The sequence below is a fragment of the Argiope bruennichi genome, chromosome 7 (assembly GCF_947563725.1).
Source record: "Argiope bruennichi chromosome 7, qqArgBrue1.1, whole genome shotgun sequence".
Classification (NCBI taxonomy): Eukaryota; Metazoa; Arthropoda; class Arachnida; order Araneae; family Araneidae; genus Argiope; species Argiope bruennichi.
In genome coordinates this window covers 15,747,674-15,767,577 of record NC_079157.1, presented here as the reverse complement: position 1 = coordinate 15,767,577, position 19,904 = coordinate 15,747,674, and the positions used below count along the sequence as shown (strand labels likewise).

Here is a 19,904-nt window from a genome sequence, read left to right as displayed (position 1 = left end):
AGATTAATAATATTAATAAGAAAAAAAAAACAATTGAAAAATAAATATCGGATGGAAAAAAAATGTAAAAGTTTTTAATGTCAAAAATGTTTTAAATATCAAAAATAATGATTTATAATCAAACTATGTATTCTCAATATACCTTGTAAGTTCTTATATGAAGTTTTCGTTGCCTAGTTTCCATTTTCTGTTTTAGTAAACAATTAACAAGGCCAAAAACTTGTTGCATAACAGCATCCTGACGTAAGTCATCACTTCCCTAAGAAAATAAAAATATTAAGTCAATAATAACATAAAACATAGCATTTTAGAATTAAAATACTAAAAGATATTTTTAATTTTTTTAAATTCAAATGATATTGTTATAGATGGAACTGCTTTACTTTATTAAGATCTTTCAAATGATAAGGTTTACTTTTGAAATTTTTTAGCAGATCATTTAAGATTACTTTGCTAAGTTATAATGAAAAATAATTTACATCAAAGAAACATCTTTAAAAAGAATATATATTTTAAATTTCATAAAAAATAACTTGATTTTTAAATCAACATTTTTCAACAAAATTTAAAATATAAGGACATTTTTATCAACTATATGTGAAAAAAAAGTAAAATTAATCTATGCTATCAAATTAATAAATATGATTATTTTTAACCCTCTTCTCTATTTTTTCCTTTAACCATATCAAGTATTAAAAATAATTCAATAATTTTTTATTATTAAAAATGTATTTAATCAATAGTTATGACGAGACGACTTTTTAATTATAATGAAAAAAGTAGTTTTTGCAATTTTTTAGCATTATTGAAACTATATTTAAACCTTAATTGTGACAAATTGATACTTTTAATTATAACGATCAAAGATTGAACTTATTTTGTATTAAAATATATTGTTCACAATTAACTTTACAATACAAATAGAATTTCTTAGAAGGAAATTTTATAAAAATGTGGCAATATTTTTTTTCACTTCTCTCTAATAGGTAGAGAACAGTAATTTTGATGAATAATATCTAAGCATATTCTAATTTAAAGAAAATATTTTCGTGCAACATTTAGATGCAAAATATTCTGTCACATATAGAGAAGAAAACACCCAAATAAGTTTCTAAGAACTATACAGTCAAACGTCGCTTAACAATGATTTGTATAACAAATAAAACAAAATGTAAAAAAGTGACTCCCTTAATAAGTAGTATTTTGCAAAATGAGTGACAAGGAGTAACCATAACGTCAAATGCTGGTTTGATATATATCAGACAAAACTGAGCGCTTGTTTGAAGAAAATCCTTATATTGACAAGAAGGCTCTATACATCTATGGAAGAAGTTTTAACCAGATACCATTGTGAAACGGTACTGTAAGGAGTTGAGCAAGTGCTTTTGAAGCAATAATCGCCAAGACTGTGTCTCTGCCCAAGATTATGGGGTTGGAAATGAACAGCACGACATCGATGGAATAATATAGTCAGAACAACCCAAGAACTTCTGGAGTTGCATTCTGTGTCACAATAAAAAGATTTGGTTGGGGGAGGGAAAAATAATCAATTCAACAGAGCAACAACTTTCTAGAGAAATAAAAGGGATGCTGAAAGCATTGGAAATTATTGCATCGTACACTGAGAAGCATCACTCTCAAAATGCAGTAGCTATGCATGTTACAAATCCTTTTACTGTTAATGCTGTGTCTTTTTTTCGCCAACTTTTGAAGTACAGCCAAAGATAATTTTGCTTTTAACAAGAATGCTGAATCCACTGAAAATAATCAATTCAACAGAGCAACAACTTTCTAGAGAAGCATCACTCTCAAAATGCAGTAGCTATGCATGTTACAAATCCTTTTACTGTTAATGCTGTGTCTTTTTTTCGCCAACTTTTGAAGCACAGCCAAAGATGATTTTGCTTTTAACAAGAATGCTTTTAGACAATTTTCTTGTAAAAAAAAGCATGTATTATAAATAATTAAATTATTATAAATTTCTTTCGTATTTTTGCAGAATGGAACACATTGTTTTATTTTACATGAATTCTTACAGAAAAAATTGTTCTGCTTAACGAATGCTTTATATCACATATAAGATTTGGGACAAATTATGCTTGTTAAACGAGATTCCACTGTAATTCCCTTTTTTTAAACAACAGAAAGATATTTAAATTGTCTTAGGATAAAACATTGTAAATAAAAAAGAAAATTTCATGTTTTTTGGTTATTTCAAAAGAAAGTTATTTAAATATAATTGGAAGCAGAATACATTTGCAAATAATAATAATTAAAAAAAAAACTAACTTTTACAAGTTGTTCTCTTTCCTTTCCATCCATTCCAATGCATTTGATAACTTTGGGAAGTGTGATGCCTCCGCACATTCTGAATTCGTTATGGAAGGAATGTATACCAACTATATTTTTATACTCACAAGAACGATCAATCTAAAAATAAAATAAGTACATTTGGAAAAAAAAAATTTTTTTTGAACCTTTTTCATAAAAAAATACCCTCCAACATTGGTTACCCTTGTAGTACACATATATTGCACAATATTTTATAAAACAATATTCATAATATTGAATAATATTATACAATATCGTACAATATTGTGCTACAGTCTGTGCTACCTGGGTATCCAATCATCATAGTATTTCTCACTGATATGTTACATATAACATAATATATAAAAATAATTGAAAAATAGATATTTCTAAACAATTTTAATTAATTTAATTTTAAAATTAATTAATTTTGAAACAAATATTTAGTTTAATTTTATAATAATCCATAATAGTAATAATAAATAATTAATTTTAAAACAAATATTTTCAAATATTATTCAAAATTATTTAATAGACAACTATTATTAACAAACTATAGAAGTAAAATAATTTTAAAAAAAATCACACAACATGATTTTGTAAATCAAACAGGATAACATTATTTGTTAGATATTTAAAACTTTGATTAGCAATCACTTTTGCTTTTTAAAGTCACCACTTCTTAGTTTAACATTACAACCAACTCTTTTATTCATTTTTATTATGAGGAGTGTCATATTTTTGTATTAATGTTGGAATTCATACTGGCAGTAGCTGTTAGTCGAAATGGAAAAATTATTAGTGTGAAATTATATTATAATAAATCATTATCTTGTAATTTTGTAACTACATTAAATATGTGTTTTTTCCAACTATAAAACGTTTCCAAGTATAAAGTACTCTAAAATTCATGCAAGATTTGTATTTTGTGCAATAAAGAGCAGATACAACTAAAAAACAAAGCGTGATAGTTGATGGTTAAGGTTATTAAAAATGCAGCACTACATGAGAGAACAACACAACTTTCTTTGTAGAGCAGTATTTTAAAAATAATGAAACTTAGTAGCTACAGTTCGAAATTTGTACAAAATAGGGTGAATTCATATACCATACAGTCCTAAAAAGAATTCAATTACTGCATGAATCATTTCCTGTATATATAATTATTCCTTTCGGCGATCTGAATTGGCCACTTAAATTATGCGCTTTAATGCCATTTGACTTTTTTTTAATTATTTTTTCCTCATTTGTTTATTTCGTTTTAAAAATGGCAGAATTTCTTTGATACAAAGTTTACCTTCCTTCTCCAAGGTGTGAGTGGTCATAGGGATGTAAGCATAAACTTCAAACTTCAAAAATATTCCGAATAAAAACTAAAGAAATGTAAAATTGCATAATCTGAGCGATAGATTCTAATCACCAAAATGAAAAAAATTACATGATCAGAAAATGCTGAATGCATTAATTGAATTGTTTCTTAAGCTGTATAGCATGTCATACTGATCATATTTCGAACAAATATGAATGATGAATTGAATTTGCCAAACCTTTATAATTTTTTAAATGTTACTCAACAACGGAAATGTTATTCTCTGATGCAATTCTCAATTTTTAATAATCCTGAACTGTCAATTAGCACTTTTTTTTCTTACATTAACAACACTTTATTGCAGCAATGGCACAAAATTCAAATTTTGTGTGGATTTTGAAACATTATACATTTACAATCTATGTGTATATTTACAGCTAGAATTTTATAATAAATCTATTTATTTGAATTTATGATAGGTAAATCATAAGATGACAAAAAGTAGATTAATTTTAACTATAATTCACAAGAACGCTTAATGCAGGCTCATAGTATATGAAAATGAATCATACACATGAAGAGGTCTCTTTTGCAAATTGATTAATAGATAACATTCATTCTGTAAGATATAAAATATGTAATCATTTTTCAAACAGAAAAGCAGTACATCTACATTTTCTTTTAAGTTTTTATCAAAAAGGTTTATAATACATAGAATAACTAGAAAGTGGCGCATAAGTGCATTGGCATAGAATTTAGCTAAATACAAAAAAGTGAACCCAAAAAGGACAATAACAAATCTTCAATTGTATTTAGAGAAACTAATGTATTATTCTTAACACGTTGACTGCTCTGAATTTCTTGCAATGTAATTTATATGGGTCCGCCAGTCATTGGTGATCTCTACCTACAGCAGTCAAAGTATTAATAATTAAATGCTTAGATACAAAATTCTTAGAAATATTGATACAGTTCAGAATTTAAAATCACTTATAGTCATTTTACATATTGGATGGGTTTTAATTCTTTCTCAACATAATCAAAGTAACTAAGAACCAAATCACACGGTTGGAAAAAAAATATTAAATAAGATATTTTATTTAATGTTTTTTCTCTATCAGTAGAAAGAAATTTATTGCTAACAATGAAAATAAAACTATAGTAAATAAATGTCTACAAAAATAATATAAAGATTATTAAAGGTACAATTTAATTTTTTAGGAGTTTTATCAGTTTTAAACAATTTTATTGGTAAAATATGATTATTCATAAAAAATATTTGTCTTTAATAATGCTATTAAAAAAACTGATCATATCTATTAATTTTTTTTAATTCATAGTAAACAGTTACATTTTTCTCAAAGAATCAATAATATTAAAGTATTAAGCATATTTAATATCTTTAAAAAATCGTTACTCATCAATAAATAATTAAGTGATAATTCTTTATAAAATAGATATGTTGTATTTGAAGCACACAATTTCAAAAGCTATTTGTGAATGGTTACATAAAGTTGTAATAATTTTGTTAGCTGTTTAAGCTAATTTTGAAACCAAAGTAAAAAGGACAGCAAGTAATGTTGATTTTACCCTGGCAAATATTTTGTAAACCTCCATTTTTATCATTCATTCCTTAAAATGAAAACTCCCCCCTATTATACATACACAGAAATGGAGCTGTATGAAAACTGATGAGAAAAAATAGTAATTATAAAGTAGAAAAAAATATTCGGTCATTAATAAAAATGTAATCATCAGTTATGAAAATTAACATTAATTCATCAGTAATAAAACATTAGTCTTGCATGACCACTTAGTATTTTGTTTTGGTACTTAAATGTTTAATATAACAAATGATAAATGCTATTGCATAATCAACCACATTACCATTGTTATTTTGTACTAGTTGCTACTAGTAATAAAGATGAATGTGCATATATCTGCCTGCCAGACTAGACAAACTGACCAATAGTACCAAATTTAGCACATATATACTTTGAAGAAAAGAAAAACGAAACCTTGGAGCGATTTAAAAAAAAATTAATTAATAAAAAAATTAATCTGAATTATGTTGTTTTTCCATAATAAGCCAACAAATTACATTTTAAAATTCAACAAATTATCTTTTTAATGATACCAATTTAATAGTTGTGCAAATTTTTTTCAGAATTGTGGCAATTTTTGCCTAATTTCCAACAATTGAATACATTGTCATCCTGAAATTCAGAACTTTTACACTGTTTTGTTAAATATTAAATTGTGTGAAATGCAATGTTGAAACAACATTTTTAATTACACTATGACCTTATGAGACAGTCTCCTTTAGAAAGATCCATGTACATAATAAATAAATTTAAGTAAAACAATTAAAATAAATGGCTTTAATGTCTATCAGTTTGGAAGAATTATGGACATGTAAATCAAAATTATTTATCGAAAATTAAATATAACTAATATTTCCGGTGAATCAGTTGGTCCCCAGAGGCGACTGATGATGAATATTTTGCTTTTTTTTTTCAGTATGTATGTATGTATGTAAAGCTAATTTCAAAATATTAACTATTAAATAATATATTTATTATCTCATAATTCAGTATTACAACACAAATTCAGTTAATCTCCATTTTTTGAAAAGTAAAGTCCTAAAATCTATATTATTTTTTATTCAATGAATATGTTTGAGTCATATCTTTATAATCTAGCATATTTTCAGTATTTTGATACATGTATTTGCAGTTTAACATAATGAAGTTACATTCAGTTAATGTTAAAAATAGATTTTGGGCATAATTATTTATTTAGATATTGTCATTCTTGCTAAGCAATATAGGAAAGAAAATTCTAATATGCATGTTTCCAAAATAATTGTATCATAAACAGTCGATTGTGCAACAAACTTCGTATAGTGTGATTTTGTTGTGATATTGCATGCAGTTTGATATAGCTGTAATAGTGAATTTGATACTGTAATGAAACTTGTTTTAACTTGACGCAGACTGAATGGCTCAGTAAATGCTATGAACTGAAAGCGACATTTTGCAAGTTCGTATCTGATTACAGGCGAGTTGCCTAAAAATTGTTTTGTTATTGATTTACTTTCTGTTATTTCTTGTTTGTTCTGGAATGTTCTTATAATTTCTGTATCTTTCTAAATTTGGCAAATTTGAGTCATTTCGTCCAGTGGATAAAAACAGATGTAAGGTTTAGTTCCTTGAATAAAGTCTCGAGTTGAGATTAACGGGTGTTATCTTTGACTTTAGTTAACACACGGTTTTTCTACGCCAACTTCATCTATGTGACAATATTAATAAAATGATGATTACTGCCTAATAGCATAACTAGATTTTCATATACAAATCCTTATATAGATTAGCAACATATCAAAATTTAATATGGGAAAAAGGGTATTAATTAAAAATAAAAAACTTACCTTTACTTCCTCTGTTATAACTGGAATTTTTTGCAAATCTTGGAATTTAAGCAAAGGTTGATCTTTTGGAATGATGCCTAAGAAAATAAACATAATTTATTTTATAAATTGAATAATTCTTTTTTAAAAAATTAAAAATAAATCTACGAAACAACTCACCTCTCTTAGTATTCTTTGGCACACCAAGATAAGCCAGAGCAATGTAAGCATCACATAAGTCAGAATAATTTTTAACTAAATGACTGATTTTTGATTTCAGAAGTACTGAAAGTAACTTTTTGGCAGAATTCATTCTTTCCTGAAAATAAAATGTATCCTCAAAATAATAATTTAAATAAATAGAATCTTTATATAAGAATAATATACATTATAAATTATTAACAGAAAGAATTTTATATTCCTGAATATTTAATTTTATCTAAATATGTAGCTGAGTTACTAATAATTGCAAAAAGACAAAGATATTTACTACACATATGACAAACTTGGCCTAGCACAAATTTTAATAGACATTTTAAATCTTATATGAATTTATATTACAAAATTCTCTTTGCTTATAGGTATTATTAAATCAAGATGATATTGCATTAATTGCTAAAAGTACACACTCATATTTTATTTAATGTGTAATTTGCATAGACAGTGCATTAATTAAAGGAATTTATGTTTACTTACAACTTTCTTGATAAATATTGAATAACAGTAATGATATACAATGATAATTATAACCTAGTGAAATGAAGGTTTTTAAGATTTACAAATAATTATGCACTCGGTTTGCAAACAATATAAAACCTTATTATATAAAGCTATATAAATTCTAGAAGTACATATAGATGCAAGAAGTTATTTATATGTATGAAGGCTATGGTATCCTCTATTTCTAAGGAAAATGATGAAATTAAAGAGGAAAACACTGTTTTAGCTCTGAAGTTATATTTATGTGTATTATAACCTTTGGTATAAACTTACATTCTAGTTTCGCTTTTCCTCCTAATAAAATGTTTCTATCTTTGATATATATTATTTTGAAAAAATATGGACATTAGTTTTTTTTATGTATAAAAAAGCAATATATTCTCAGCATACTTCATAAAATATTTCATTCTGAAAATAAATAAATCAAGAATAAAACTAGTAATAGTAATTCTAGGTTATTTATTATCATCAAATAAAATTGAAACCACATATACACGTGATATTAAAGCCAGTATGGGATTATATGAATAAAAACATAAAATTACCTTTACAGCAGGTACTTCAGCTTGTTGCAGATGGGCAGTCTGATCAGTTATTTCTTTTTTATCAGCAGGGTCTTTATCAGCATTGTTGAGAGCCAAAATTACAGGTAAGGAGTGATGAGGATGATCAACAGTTATATTTTTTATTAACTAGATTTAAAAGAAATAATAAGCTCTTTAAAATAATCTGATATAGAAAGTTTTTAAAGATTATATTTTAATTCACATATCTATAATAAAGAAGCTTTCATGTTTAATGTATTTAAAAAATTAGGTTTTGTTTTGCAATTAAATAAAATTTATTTTCTGTACTTTTTTCCAAAAAATTGATTTAATAAATTTATTACAGAATGTTATAGAATTTATTCAGAATCGTTTGTTCCTATTCTTTAAATCACAAAATTTCAATCTGTTTTAAAGCTTTTATTGTAGAGAAATTTAAAATCTGTCTGCAACAATAATTTAGTTTAATAGCAAACTAAACAGCATTTTAAATTCCTGCAGTTCTACAAATCGATTATAAAAGTTAAATTATAATTATAAAAAGAAACCTGATAGGAATTGACACACAAAATTTCTAACTTTAATTAATGAATTTAATAAAATGGTAATGCATAAAATAAAAATATAAAAAATTGTATTCACTTGTATTGCATAGTTAGTATTAAGTACACTCATGTCCATAAATTAAGGATAATTCAGAGTCACGCGGAAATCGAACTCTAAAATACGTATATCCCCCGTAAAATGACTACACACATCAAAAATCATATGCAAATTGCAGGAAGCCACCAGATGACACCGATAGTACGTCACAATGACGAGAGTGTAAGAGAGTGATGTATAAGGAATACGGGCAAAGAAGTAAAATTGTTCGCAAGCGCTTTATAAGCCTTTCAGTGCAATAACCGCATAGTTATGACACAAAGGACGCATTTGGATGATATTTTACGTGGTAGAATTATCGGCTGTCTGGAATGTGGGCGGACCCAGCTGGAAGTATCCGAGGAATTTGGAATAGCCCAGAGTGTCATCTCCACGCGTTGCCAACGATTCAAAGATGATGGTAATGTGAGTAGACGTTACAGCACAGGTGGCCCCCGAGTTACAACGCCGAATGAAGACCGGTATTTGGCAGTTACTGCCAAAAAAAAAAAAAAAAAAAAAGAAACAGACGGAGCACAGCATCAGACCTGTCTCGTCAGCTCTCTTCAGCTACTGATACGACAGTTTCAAGGCAGACCGTGAACAGACGCTTAGGGCAGATTGGTCTATATGCTCGTAGGCATGTCAGATGTGGTCCACTTACTGCAACTCACTGTCGCTGCGGTTAGCCTGGAGTAGAGAGCATGCAATGTGGACACCGCAACAATGGGCTTGTGTGATGTTTTCCAACGAGTCCAGGTTTAGCTTGCAGTCTGATTCTCGCCGGACTTTCATATAGAGAGCGCCAGGTCCCTGTTACTACCAAGAGAACATCACTGACCGACATTTGTATTCTGGGTTTAAGAATGACCTGCATGTTCAAATCGGAACTATGACAGGCCAAATCTATCGGGACGTCATTCTGGAAAAACATGTACGTTTGTTTCGGAGCACCATTGGGGTAGAATTCGTGTTAATGGATGACAACGCTCGTCCTCACCGTGCAAACATCGTAAACGAATGCCTTCGATCGGATTATATCACCCATATGGACTGGCCAGCATTCTCACCAGACTTGAATCCAGTAGAGCATATGTGGGACATTCTTGATCGACGAGTTGCAGCCAGTCAACCACCTCCCATATGTCTACCGGAACTTCGGAGAGCATTGCTTGATGAGTGGTGCAATATTCCCCAAGATCAGATCGATAATTTGATACTCAGCATGCCTAGGTGTTGTACGGACTGTATTGCATCGTCTGGGAGACATACTATGTATTAACCACCATACCAACCATGTAATATTGGTTTTTGTATTATTATTTTTATTTTTATTATTATTTTGTAATTTGCTCCAGGGAGCAAAAAATCGCAATTTTTATTAATGATATCAAACATATAGCATCTTTTTTTGCTCTCTACCTATTGTTTAATAAATAGGCTTTACAAATAAGTCACATTTGTTTTGCTCCTGACTCTTTCTGTTCCTGAACTTGCATTATCCTTAATATATGGACATGAGTGTATTATTCAGTATTTTGCATTGTAATTAAACTTGTATTAAAAGATTTGTTCAATTTTACATAAAATAAATAGTTAACAATAAAAAAAATTAATAGAAAATTTATGTTGTAAAAAGATTAATTTAGGAGCTGCAGAAATGCTAATGAAATAAACATTTTTCAGAGATTTTATAACTTAAACAGTCTAAAAAATTACTTTTTAAATTTATGATTAATAAAACAATTTATATTAATAATGATAGTATAAGCTATATAAATGATTCAGGAATATTGATAAAAAATAATGCATTACACAAAATGATAAATTTTCTCACCAATAGAAGAGTTTGAGTAAATATATTAGATGCCTGTGTCCCCATTCTAGCTGCTAGTTGATACATAAGAGGTAGGAATTTATAAGTTTGTAGATCTGACACCTTTTCCTGGAATAAAACAATTAATAAAATTTAATTCTAACAAAAATTTAAGCATAAAAAATAACATACTAATTAAAATATATTTCATTATATACCTACAATTAAAACATCTCTAAAACATGCTTAAAGATGATTTATTTGTAATCTATAAACTTAAAAGCAATTGTCACCAAGTATAAAATTTGGTGCAAAATATAACTTTTCTATTAGCACAGCTAGTGGTGATTCATGAATTATTCTAATTCATTCTGAATAATTTAATTATTAACCAATAAAAATTAGGAGAATTTTCATTTGATATACATAAATTTTAACTAAGAAACTAACAAAGAAGTCAATAATTTTTAAATAATTTTTATTGAAATTTAAACTTTAGAAATATTTTTGACTATCTCTATTGCATACCTTATTTACATTTTTAAAGATTTACTCTGCTATGGCTAAAGTATAAAAAAACCTGTAACTATAAGGTTAAAATAAATACACTTGTAGAGATGTTACTTTCATTCTTATTTATAAACTAGCCGCCTTTGGCGACCAGCTAGTTCGCCAATCTTAATGTTCGTTTAAATTTTAATAATTAAATAGGTTGAACCGGAGTTTAACCCCCTTCTTCGCCAAGTTGCGATAACGCGCCAAAGCTGGCAATCCTTATTATGCACTATAATTGAACATCTGCTCATTTGCTTTTGAACATTTCGCAAGGCCATTGTTGGCGATTTTTAAAAATTTCGCCAGGCAGGGGGTTAAACTAAAGTCGTACCATTAAATATTTTACGCAATTCCACCTTTAATAGATTCTTCAGCAAAATATTTTAAAACTTCAAATTTTGATAGTCATATAATTCACTCATAATATTATAAAGGCCTTCAGTCATAACGTGATATGTATCTCTCTAATTTTCTGTTACCCCTCGTAGAATTTATGCTTTAAATTAAATGATTAATCTGCAATTAATATAATAATATTTTTTACTGAAACAAAGCATTTTTTTAATAATATGATTACTGATAATAGAGTCACTGAGCGTTTAAACTTTATGGGCACTAAAGAATATCTTTCTTAATTTATGTAATATCTCAAGAATTCGTCAACAAAATTTTCTCAGATTCATCATGAGCAGATCGATTAATTAACAATGTTTCATTTTAAATGCATCAAACACTAAGAAAATAAAATGAATCATTTAAAATAATCGGTCGAAAACAGGTTTAAAAACACTACTTAAAAAACGATGTACTTAAAACTATAAGCATATACAAAAAATATATAACTAACATAAATACAATTTACTTACAAAAGCATGCAACTAACCTAAAAATAATTTAAATCATCCGTTGATAATGGTTGTCATGTCAACAGTCAGAACACAATGCGCATGCGTGAATTTTCTTCGCCAGTTACGGTAACGCAAATGCGTGAATTTTTCTACGCCAGTTGGGGTAACGCTATGCAGATTAAGACATTTTTAATTTCCTTTATTCTGTGTTATTTTAATTCAAAAGTACTTCAGAATGAATCTGAAACATGGATTAATTAACAATGTTTAATTTTAAATACATCAAACATTAAGAAAATAAACAGAATCGTTTAAAATAATCCGCCGAAAAATGTTAACCCTAGCCTCATTACTGTTGGGAGAAAAAAAAACTGAAGCCTTACTCATTTGGCGGTGGGGAAAATGGAAGATTTTTTTTTTTGGCGGGAAAGTTAGTTTTTAATTAATAATTAAAATTCTAATTAAAATTTCAAAAAAAAGGGACCCCAGGTGCACATTCCCGACCTATAAGGCATACATGCACGGAATTTGGTAGCTGTATGTCAAATGACCTGGCCTGTAGACCGCCAACACACACACACACATTGAGCTTTATTATAAGCATATAGATAAATTTAATAGACAATATTTAGACAATAATATTTTTTTAGATATAATAGACAATATTATTTTTTAAAATAATCTTTATAATTTTCATTAATCAATAATCATTTTTCATATTCTTTTTATATTCAAAATCCAAGTTCGCAAAAAAAAGACCCTTATTTTCAGCAGAATAATATGTAAAAACACTCTCTTATCATCTCTGGGAGAAAAATTATTCTGCAATCAGGACAGTATTATCTCACTTTTACTTAGAGGGGAGCAGAATGACTGTGATTTGTTACTGCCCATGTGCAGCAGCAGAAAGTAATATTGCTTTTCTGATAGCACCTTCATGGAGATTTTACAAACTAGGGACTACACTTTCTTACTGAGCATGAGCTGTGGTAGAAATATGTACCTTTTTGAAATTTTCTCTCTATAAAAATATGTATTCCAATAGCTTTTTCTGCATCCAATATTTAAAATTCTAAAAGAAATGCTATTTGATTGTTGATGGATTTACATAGCGTACATTAAATTAAATAAATAAATTAGTATGTTTATATCTTGAAGATGCTACAGTTTTGAAATACCTAAACTCAAACTGTTTTTGACCATGATATTACCCATATAAACAGAAGTTCAACAACAAACTTAACCAGCAAAGTTTCAGTGAAAAACCACATGTTCAACAACATAATTCTGAAATCCATAAAGGAATTTTAAACAAAATTCTTATGCTCTCTTCTTCTTATATGTTATAAAATATTTATATCAATATGTATGAAATTATAGATTCTCAATATTGATCACAAATCTTCTAAATTTAATTAGGACTATCTTTTACAATAAGTTATATTTGCTGAAGGATTTTTAATTTTATGACTTTGATATTTCAACACATATTATATATTTTAGCAGTTAGAATTATTATCAAAATATTTTGCTTTAACTTGCAAACTTTCTGTTCATATACTTTATATTTAAGCAAATAAAAAAAAAATAGATGTGTGGAATTTAAGTATAAAAAAAAAGTATTAAGTATAAAAAAAATTATATAAAACAGTAAACGAATTTTCAAAAGAGGATTGATGTCATATAAAAGATGAAATATTTGTAAATAACAAACTCACTTTAATAATTTTGTTGATCACGTCATCATCAAGATTTTGAAACCATAAAGAAATGAGACGAAATATCCACAAATCATGAGTATCAGATCCTCTCAAACACTGTAAATAATTATTTATAGCTTTTTCAAGAAATCTTTTCTTATCTGCTTCAACAGATTCCATTTCCTCTTGATCTATATTAGCTTGCCTTGTTAATGTTAGATGCAATTTTCGCTGGCTAAGGAAAAAAAAAATTATATATAATAAAACCAGGAAAGTTTAATCATTGCAAAGAAAAATTCCAGATAAACAACTTTCTATTAAAAAAAAGAAACTAATATCAATCTAAATGGATTACACAATCTCTTTTTAAATATTTGTTGATATTCAAATACTCATGCTTTTCAAAATAATTATTTTTTAAAAAATAATTTGTTTGAGATAAATCAAAATGGTAATTGCTCATTTAATTTGTAAATTGAAGTTATTAAACAGATTAACAATTTATTAAAACAAAGGTTTTTTTTTGCCAAAGAATGAAATTAAATTGAAGATTTCTTAAAATAATAAACTTCAAATTTTATTTTTACAAAATTAATTCAATTTGTATGGTGTGAAGCATTGTGGAAAAAATTTCTATATAGAAAAGCATGAATGGTGATAATGTAGGAAGAATTATATACAGAAGATCAATCACTAACTGCATTTCAACAAAATCACTGCATAGTAAACAAAAAATCTCCAGCTACCATAATATAAAAAGTTTAGTTTATTATTATTATTAATTAGCAAGAACAATATCAATATTTTTAGAATAAATAACTGGCACGACAAAAGGATATCCTACAAGTTTTATTTCATCATTGTTAAATATTTTGGCACAAATGCATATTTATGTAAAAATGAATGAAATGATTTCATTACTGAAATAATGAGAATAAAAATTAGATTATTATTAAGACTGCAATTGCACATTTAAAGTTGAAACAATTTGAAACTAATTCTTAATTTATTAAATTTTTTTTACCACCAGAAAAAGAGATACAATTGGTGTTTGCATTTACTCACATAATAGAAATGCCCTAATAAGAATAAAAATATCAGCGTTTTTTTTTTTTTTTTTTTTTTTTTTGCACTAATAACAAAAAAGAATGCCAGGCATTTTCATTTTGTATGAGCATAAATTTTTCTTCCTTTCATATATTTGTAAATAAAAGAATTAAAAACATTCTTTATTCTTTTAGATGAAAAGTTAATTTGTACTAGAAATAAATTAAAGATTTTTATGTCCAGCATAACATTTTCATATAGTCATTTTATTTTTACTCTTGCCCCCTTACTACTATAAAAAAGTTCTGCTCACATAAAATAGTAATTCAAAAATAAATTTAAATACATAATATAAATTAGCATTCAATTGAAAGTAAATATAAAAATATAGCTTACTCATCAGTAATATCTTTAGTTCTCAAATGTTTTGCTTGTTCTCGAGAGTTAGCAATCGAACTTAATTTTGCTTGATAAGCAGTTGATTTTTTGTAGTTAACAATACTTTGATACTGGCCATCAGCATAGCGAGCTATAGCTAGATAAGCATCACATACTGCAGAAGTATAATCTTCACCATCGTCGCAGCCATTCTTTAAAACATCTAATGCCTATAAAAATTAACGGGTTAATTTTATACAAACAAATAAAAATCTTCCAAAAAAAACTTAAATAATTTGTCAAATAAAAATGCTGCAAATATTCCTTATCTATTATGAGATTTATTTCCTGTAAAACAATTTTTATTTTACCATTAATTACATTTGCAGTATCTGATGATATTACTTATATGACAAAGTCCCCATTGTGAAATGAGTTGAGCAAAAATTTATTCCCCCGTTAATCGGTTAAAGTAAAAATTAATTGATAAGTTAGCAACTTATTTACCTTTTCTAAGTAGTCCCGCATAATTACAGAAGAATTTTCATTGCATGTCTCTGCAAGCCATTTTCCTTTCAAAGTCAAGGCTTGTCCATAACACATGAAAAATTTAGGATTTTCTTTAGCAAACTGAAAATAAGTAAAAGTTTTATATTAACAAAATCCAACTAATTTTGAAACACTGAAAAGTTTTCTTCTAACAATTAATTTTGAAAGGCTTAAGAATAAAATAAATATGCATTTACCATTTCCTTCTTTAAAATTTCAATATTAATAATAATTTCATGATTACATTCCATGAAGTTATGCGTAAGTTCCAGCGTTTGATGTTTCTTTCTACAATCATTTTATTGTTAAAAGTGTGAAAATGAAAACATTCGCTATCATATTATTTTTCTCTAAATTTCATTGATAAATTAATTAATTGTCTCTGATTCATTCAATGCTTAACTCTTTTTTTCTATCATTTTTGAAGAGCTTTTAAATTTAATTTGTTTATTTTGGTACTTAGGAAATTTTTATTTTGAAACACATGATTTAAAAAGTGCAGATATAAAAGCAATGTTTTTCAATTATGATACATGCATGAATGGTACATTATAATTTTGGTGAGGTAATAAAAGACATTTTAATATAATAATTTGCATAATATTTACATAAAAGGTTTAAATGAATGCAAATAATATCCATTTAAACATTTATTTTAATTATATATATATAACATATTTTAATTGAAGTAGAATGCAGGTTCGAAGCAGTGAAGAGACTTGGTATTTTTAATTTCGCTTTATTCTATTCCGAGTGGCAGGCAGGATTATATACAAGAAAACGCAGTGCGGCACACACAGAAGTAAGAAAAGGGAAAAAAGGGCCAAACAGTTGATCACTAGCCTTATATAACATTGGATTTCTGGCCAGGTGCCAATTCAATACACATGTGACCTTTGAAGGGTAAAAGTATCACTTTCATTTAATACGTAGTACTGATGGCGCATTATTTTTACAAAGCGATTATTTAAACCGAAAGTGGAATTGGATCACGAAATAAGAGAATATTTTAGAATGAAGTTACTATGGGCTAAATTAAGATAAAATCTTGGAAATTAATTAAATTGAAATTAGAATTAAAATATCATTACATATATATATATTAAAAAGTGTTACTTTAATATTTTCTTCTTGTACTAAATAAGGAAGACATTCATATTTCTTAAAATTTTCTGAATAAAAGGAAAAATAAGTAGCACTGAAAATTCACTAAAAATTTAGACAATTTTTTAAAATATAGCTCCTACTGGTGTTTCATTCTTAAATAATAAATATTGCAATGTTTCAGGAAAAAGAAAAATTCACAAATTATTAACAGAAATATCAAAATTACTTCACTGTTCAAAGGTAGGATTTTTTATACTGTTGTATAAGCATACTGCATGAATAATTATGTATCTATTTAGAAACAGAAGTGATAACTACTGAAATTAACAAGAGCCATTTTACATGCAATAAATAAATAAAACTTACAAATTATTAAATGCTAAAATGAAAGAGCTATTTCATACATTTGGGAATAAAAAGAGAATTTTTGATAATTCATACTTTTTCCATGAATGGCAAAGCTGATTTCAGAATTTTATTTGCAATGCTATATTCTTTTCTTGTCCAAAGAATTTTAGCTTCTTCCATTTGCCAGCGAAGAATATCTTCCTCCTCTATTTTAGGCAATTTTCGAAGGATATGTATAGCATTAGATGCAACCTAAGAAATAATTGAGTTAAATGAGTAATAAATGAATGCAATAGTTTGATAGACAAGGGAGGAAAAAACCAACATTTGGTTTTGAATAATGGAAGAAAACCACATATTTAAATATTTGACGAAAAATGACCATTGTTTAAATTTCATTTTAACAAAAAGGTAGGTATTGCTGAAAACTTTGATAAAAGCATATTTAAAAAAGTTATCAAAATTCAAATCAGTAACTGCATGACAGTTAAATTGGTATCATTAAAAGATACATTTTTTGAATTTAAAATTGGTGCAGTTATTTTTATGCCGTAATGTTTCCAGAAGCAATTATAGTTAAAAAAAAAAACCATATTGCTTGATTTTTAATTTAATTAAAATTTATAATATAATAACTAATTAATTAATAGGCAACAGCGCACTATTATATTCAGTCAGCATTGAATTCAGAAGAATGTAACTATGCAACTCAAATAAGGAGAGAAATTTGAAAAATTAAATACATTTTATTCAATAAAGATCATTACAAATGAAGCCAGATGTTAATAAAATACTAGTTCCAATTTTTATATATTTACCATTTCATAAATAACATCACAAATGTTTTCCCATGCAGAATTGTACTTTTAAAATAGATTACAAAATATAAAAGTTTAATCTCAATGCTTCATTCTAACAACAGAAATCAGAGTATGGGGCCTCCAATGAATATTTTTGCAGTCCAGCAAACATAAAAGCAATAAAATTTTCTTAAAAACAAACTCGAAGTTTAATTTTTAAAATTTCTAGTTATATAAAATCTTGATAACAAACCATACTATTTTCAGCAAAACTAAAGAGAAAAAAAAGTTTTATGACTTAGAAATGAATTTGAAAAACGTCTTGAAGATAATAAATTTTTGGATTTTTTTTTATATCATCAATATCTAATAATGTGAAACTAGAAGTAATGGGAATCTAATACTATTCAAATTTGAAGGCAAAATTCATTGGTGTTGGGATAACAAAATGTAACAAATATTTGCCTAACAGATTTGAAAACACTTAAAAATAAGTATATGTAATTGTGTGGGTTTTTTTTAGAAGTACCTCTAGATGCAAACAATTATTTTTAATCAAGAATAAAAATACATCTCCTACCAGATATTGAATTATATCAATTTTTAAATTAATCTCTATGCACAGGATATCCTTTAAAGTAGAGAAACTGTTAACGAAGGAGATATACCAAACATCAGGCAGCAAACATTAACTTTATAGTTATCCTTGTTCTCTACAGTATTTTAGAAACACACACACATACACACAAACATTTGGGGTTTGATATTTGGTTTGGGGTTTAACATTTGGGGGTTTTATTCTTGATCAAAATCTAAAACAACTTTTTTTATCCATATCCATTCAAATTAAGAGGTAATTAAGTAAGATGATACTTTACTGCAATATTTTAAAAATATTTTCTTTCCTTTTCAACAATGTATAAAATTTTTAAATTCAAGAATAAAAAAATAATCAAATTTTCAAATTATAATGCCAAATAATTTTTTGAATACAAAATTTTTTTTTTCCATTCCATCCCATTAAAGAATTCTTGGGCAAAATGAATGTATGAAAACTTACCTCTAAGTGCATTTCATTTCTGGCTCTCACAGAATATCTTTCTAAAAGTTTTTTAACTTCATTTATAACTGTCACTCTGGCATGCCATTGATTTCTTGAAGTAGTATCCACACAATGTTTCAATAAAATGCATTTAAGCCATGATACAGGTTCTACAAATTCAAAGTCTTCATATGGCATTTGATCTTGCAAATCCCATGAGTTAAGAATATCTTGTACAGCTTGAGAACTAAAAATGGTGCATAATTTTTACAAATAATGAAATAAAAAAAAACTGAAACTTATTATATAACTAATGATTGGAGCATTTTTACAGGCAAATAATTATTTGTTTGTATATGCTTTTGTGTTAACATGGTTTATAGCATTGATAAGCAGTGCAATAGTTAACCTTACTTTGATTGCATTTTGGAAAAATCCTGTAACACAGACATCATTTGAATATGGCTAAGGATTGGTAAGATATTTCTTGATGCTTCTAAGCTTGTATGTTTCAAATACTCAAACTGGGTTTTCCTAAAGTAAAATAATAATAATAATAAACAAGTTTTATTTTCCACATTTAAATAACAACAGTTTAATTAGTTTTCATTTATTTTATTTAAAGTACATCCTATTTAAGAGCTAAACAAAAATTTTGCAAATAATAATGATATTCAAATTAGATTTCTCTAAAATAAAAAAAATAGATAAGTCTTACTTCCCCCCCCCACATTTAAGCAGCAACACTCTCAGAATAATGAATACCAATCAGATGACAA

General features: G+C 26.8%; 1 protein-coding gene across 1 annotated transcript in view; it reads right to left on the bottom strand.

Moving 5' to 3' along the window:
- Nucleotides 1-19,904, bottom strand: part of LOC129976379 (serine-protein kinase ATM-like) — a 106,396-nt gene that overhangs the window by 22,154 nt on the left and 64,338 nt on the right. The window contains exons 43-54 of the mRNA XM_056089911.1: nucleotides 19,540-19,659; nucleotides 19,144-19,372; nucleotides 17,377-17,535; nucleotides 15,787-15,909; nucleotides 15,298-15,509; nucleotides 13,873-14,089; nucleotides 10,773-10,880; nucleotides 8,294-8,440; nucleotides 7,209-7,347; nucleotides 7,050-7,126; nucleotides 2,290-2,430; nucleotides 143-259 (exon numbers count right to left, since the gene is read on the bottom strand). Of these exons, the coding sequence (XP_055945886.1) occupies nucleotides 143-259; nucleotides 2,290-2,430; nucleotides 7,050-7,126; nucleotides 7,209-7,347; nucleotides 8,294-8,440; nucleotides 10,773-10,880; nucleotides 13,873-14,089; nucleotides 15,298-15,509; nucleotides 15,787-15,909; nucleotides 17,377-17,535; nucleotides 19,144-19,372; nucleotides 19,540-19,659 (1,789 nt within the window). The remainder of the gene's footprint in view (nucleotides 1-142; nucleotides 260-2,289; nucleotides 2,431-7,049; nucleotides 7,127-7,208; nucleotides 7,348-8,293; nucleotides 8,441-10,772; nucleotides 10,881-13,872; nucleotides 14,090-15,297; nucleotides 15,510-15,786; nucleotides 15,910-17,376; nucleotides 17,536-19,143; nucleotides 19,373-19,539; nucleotides 19,660-19,904) is intronic.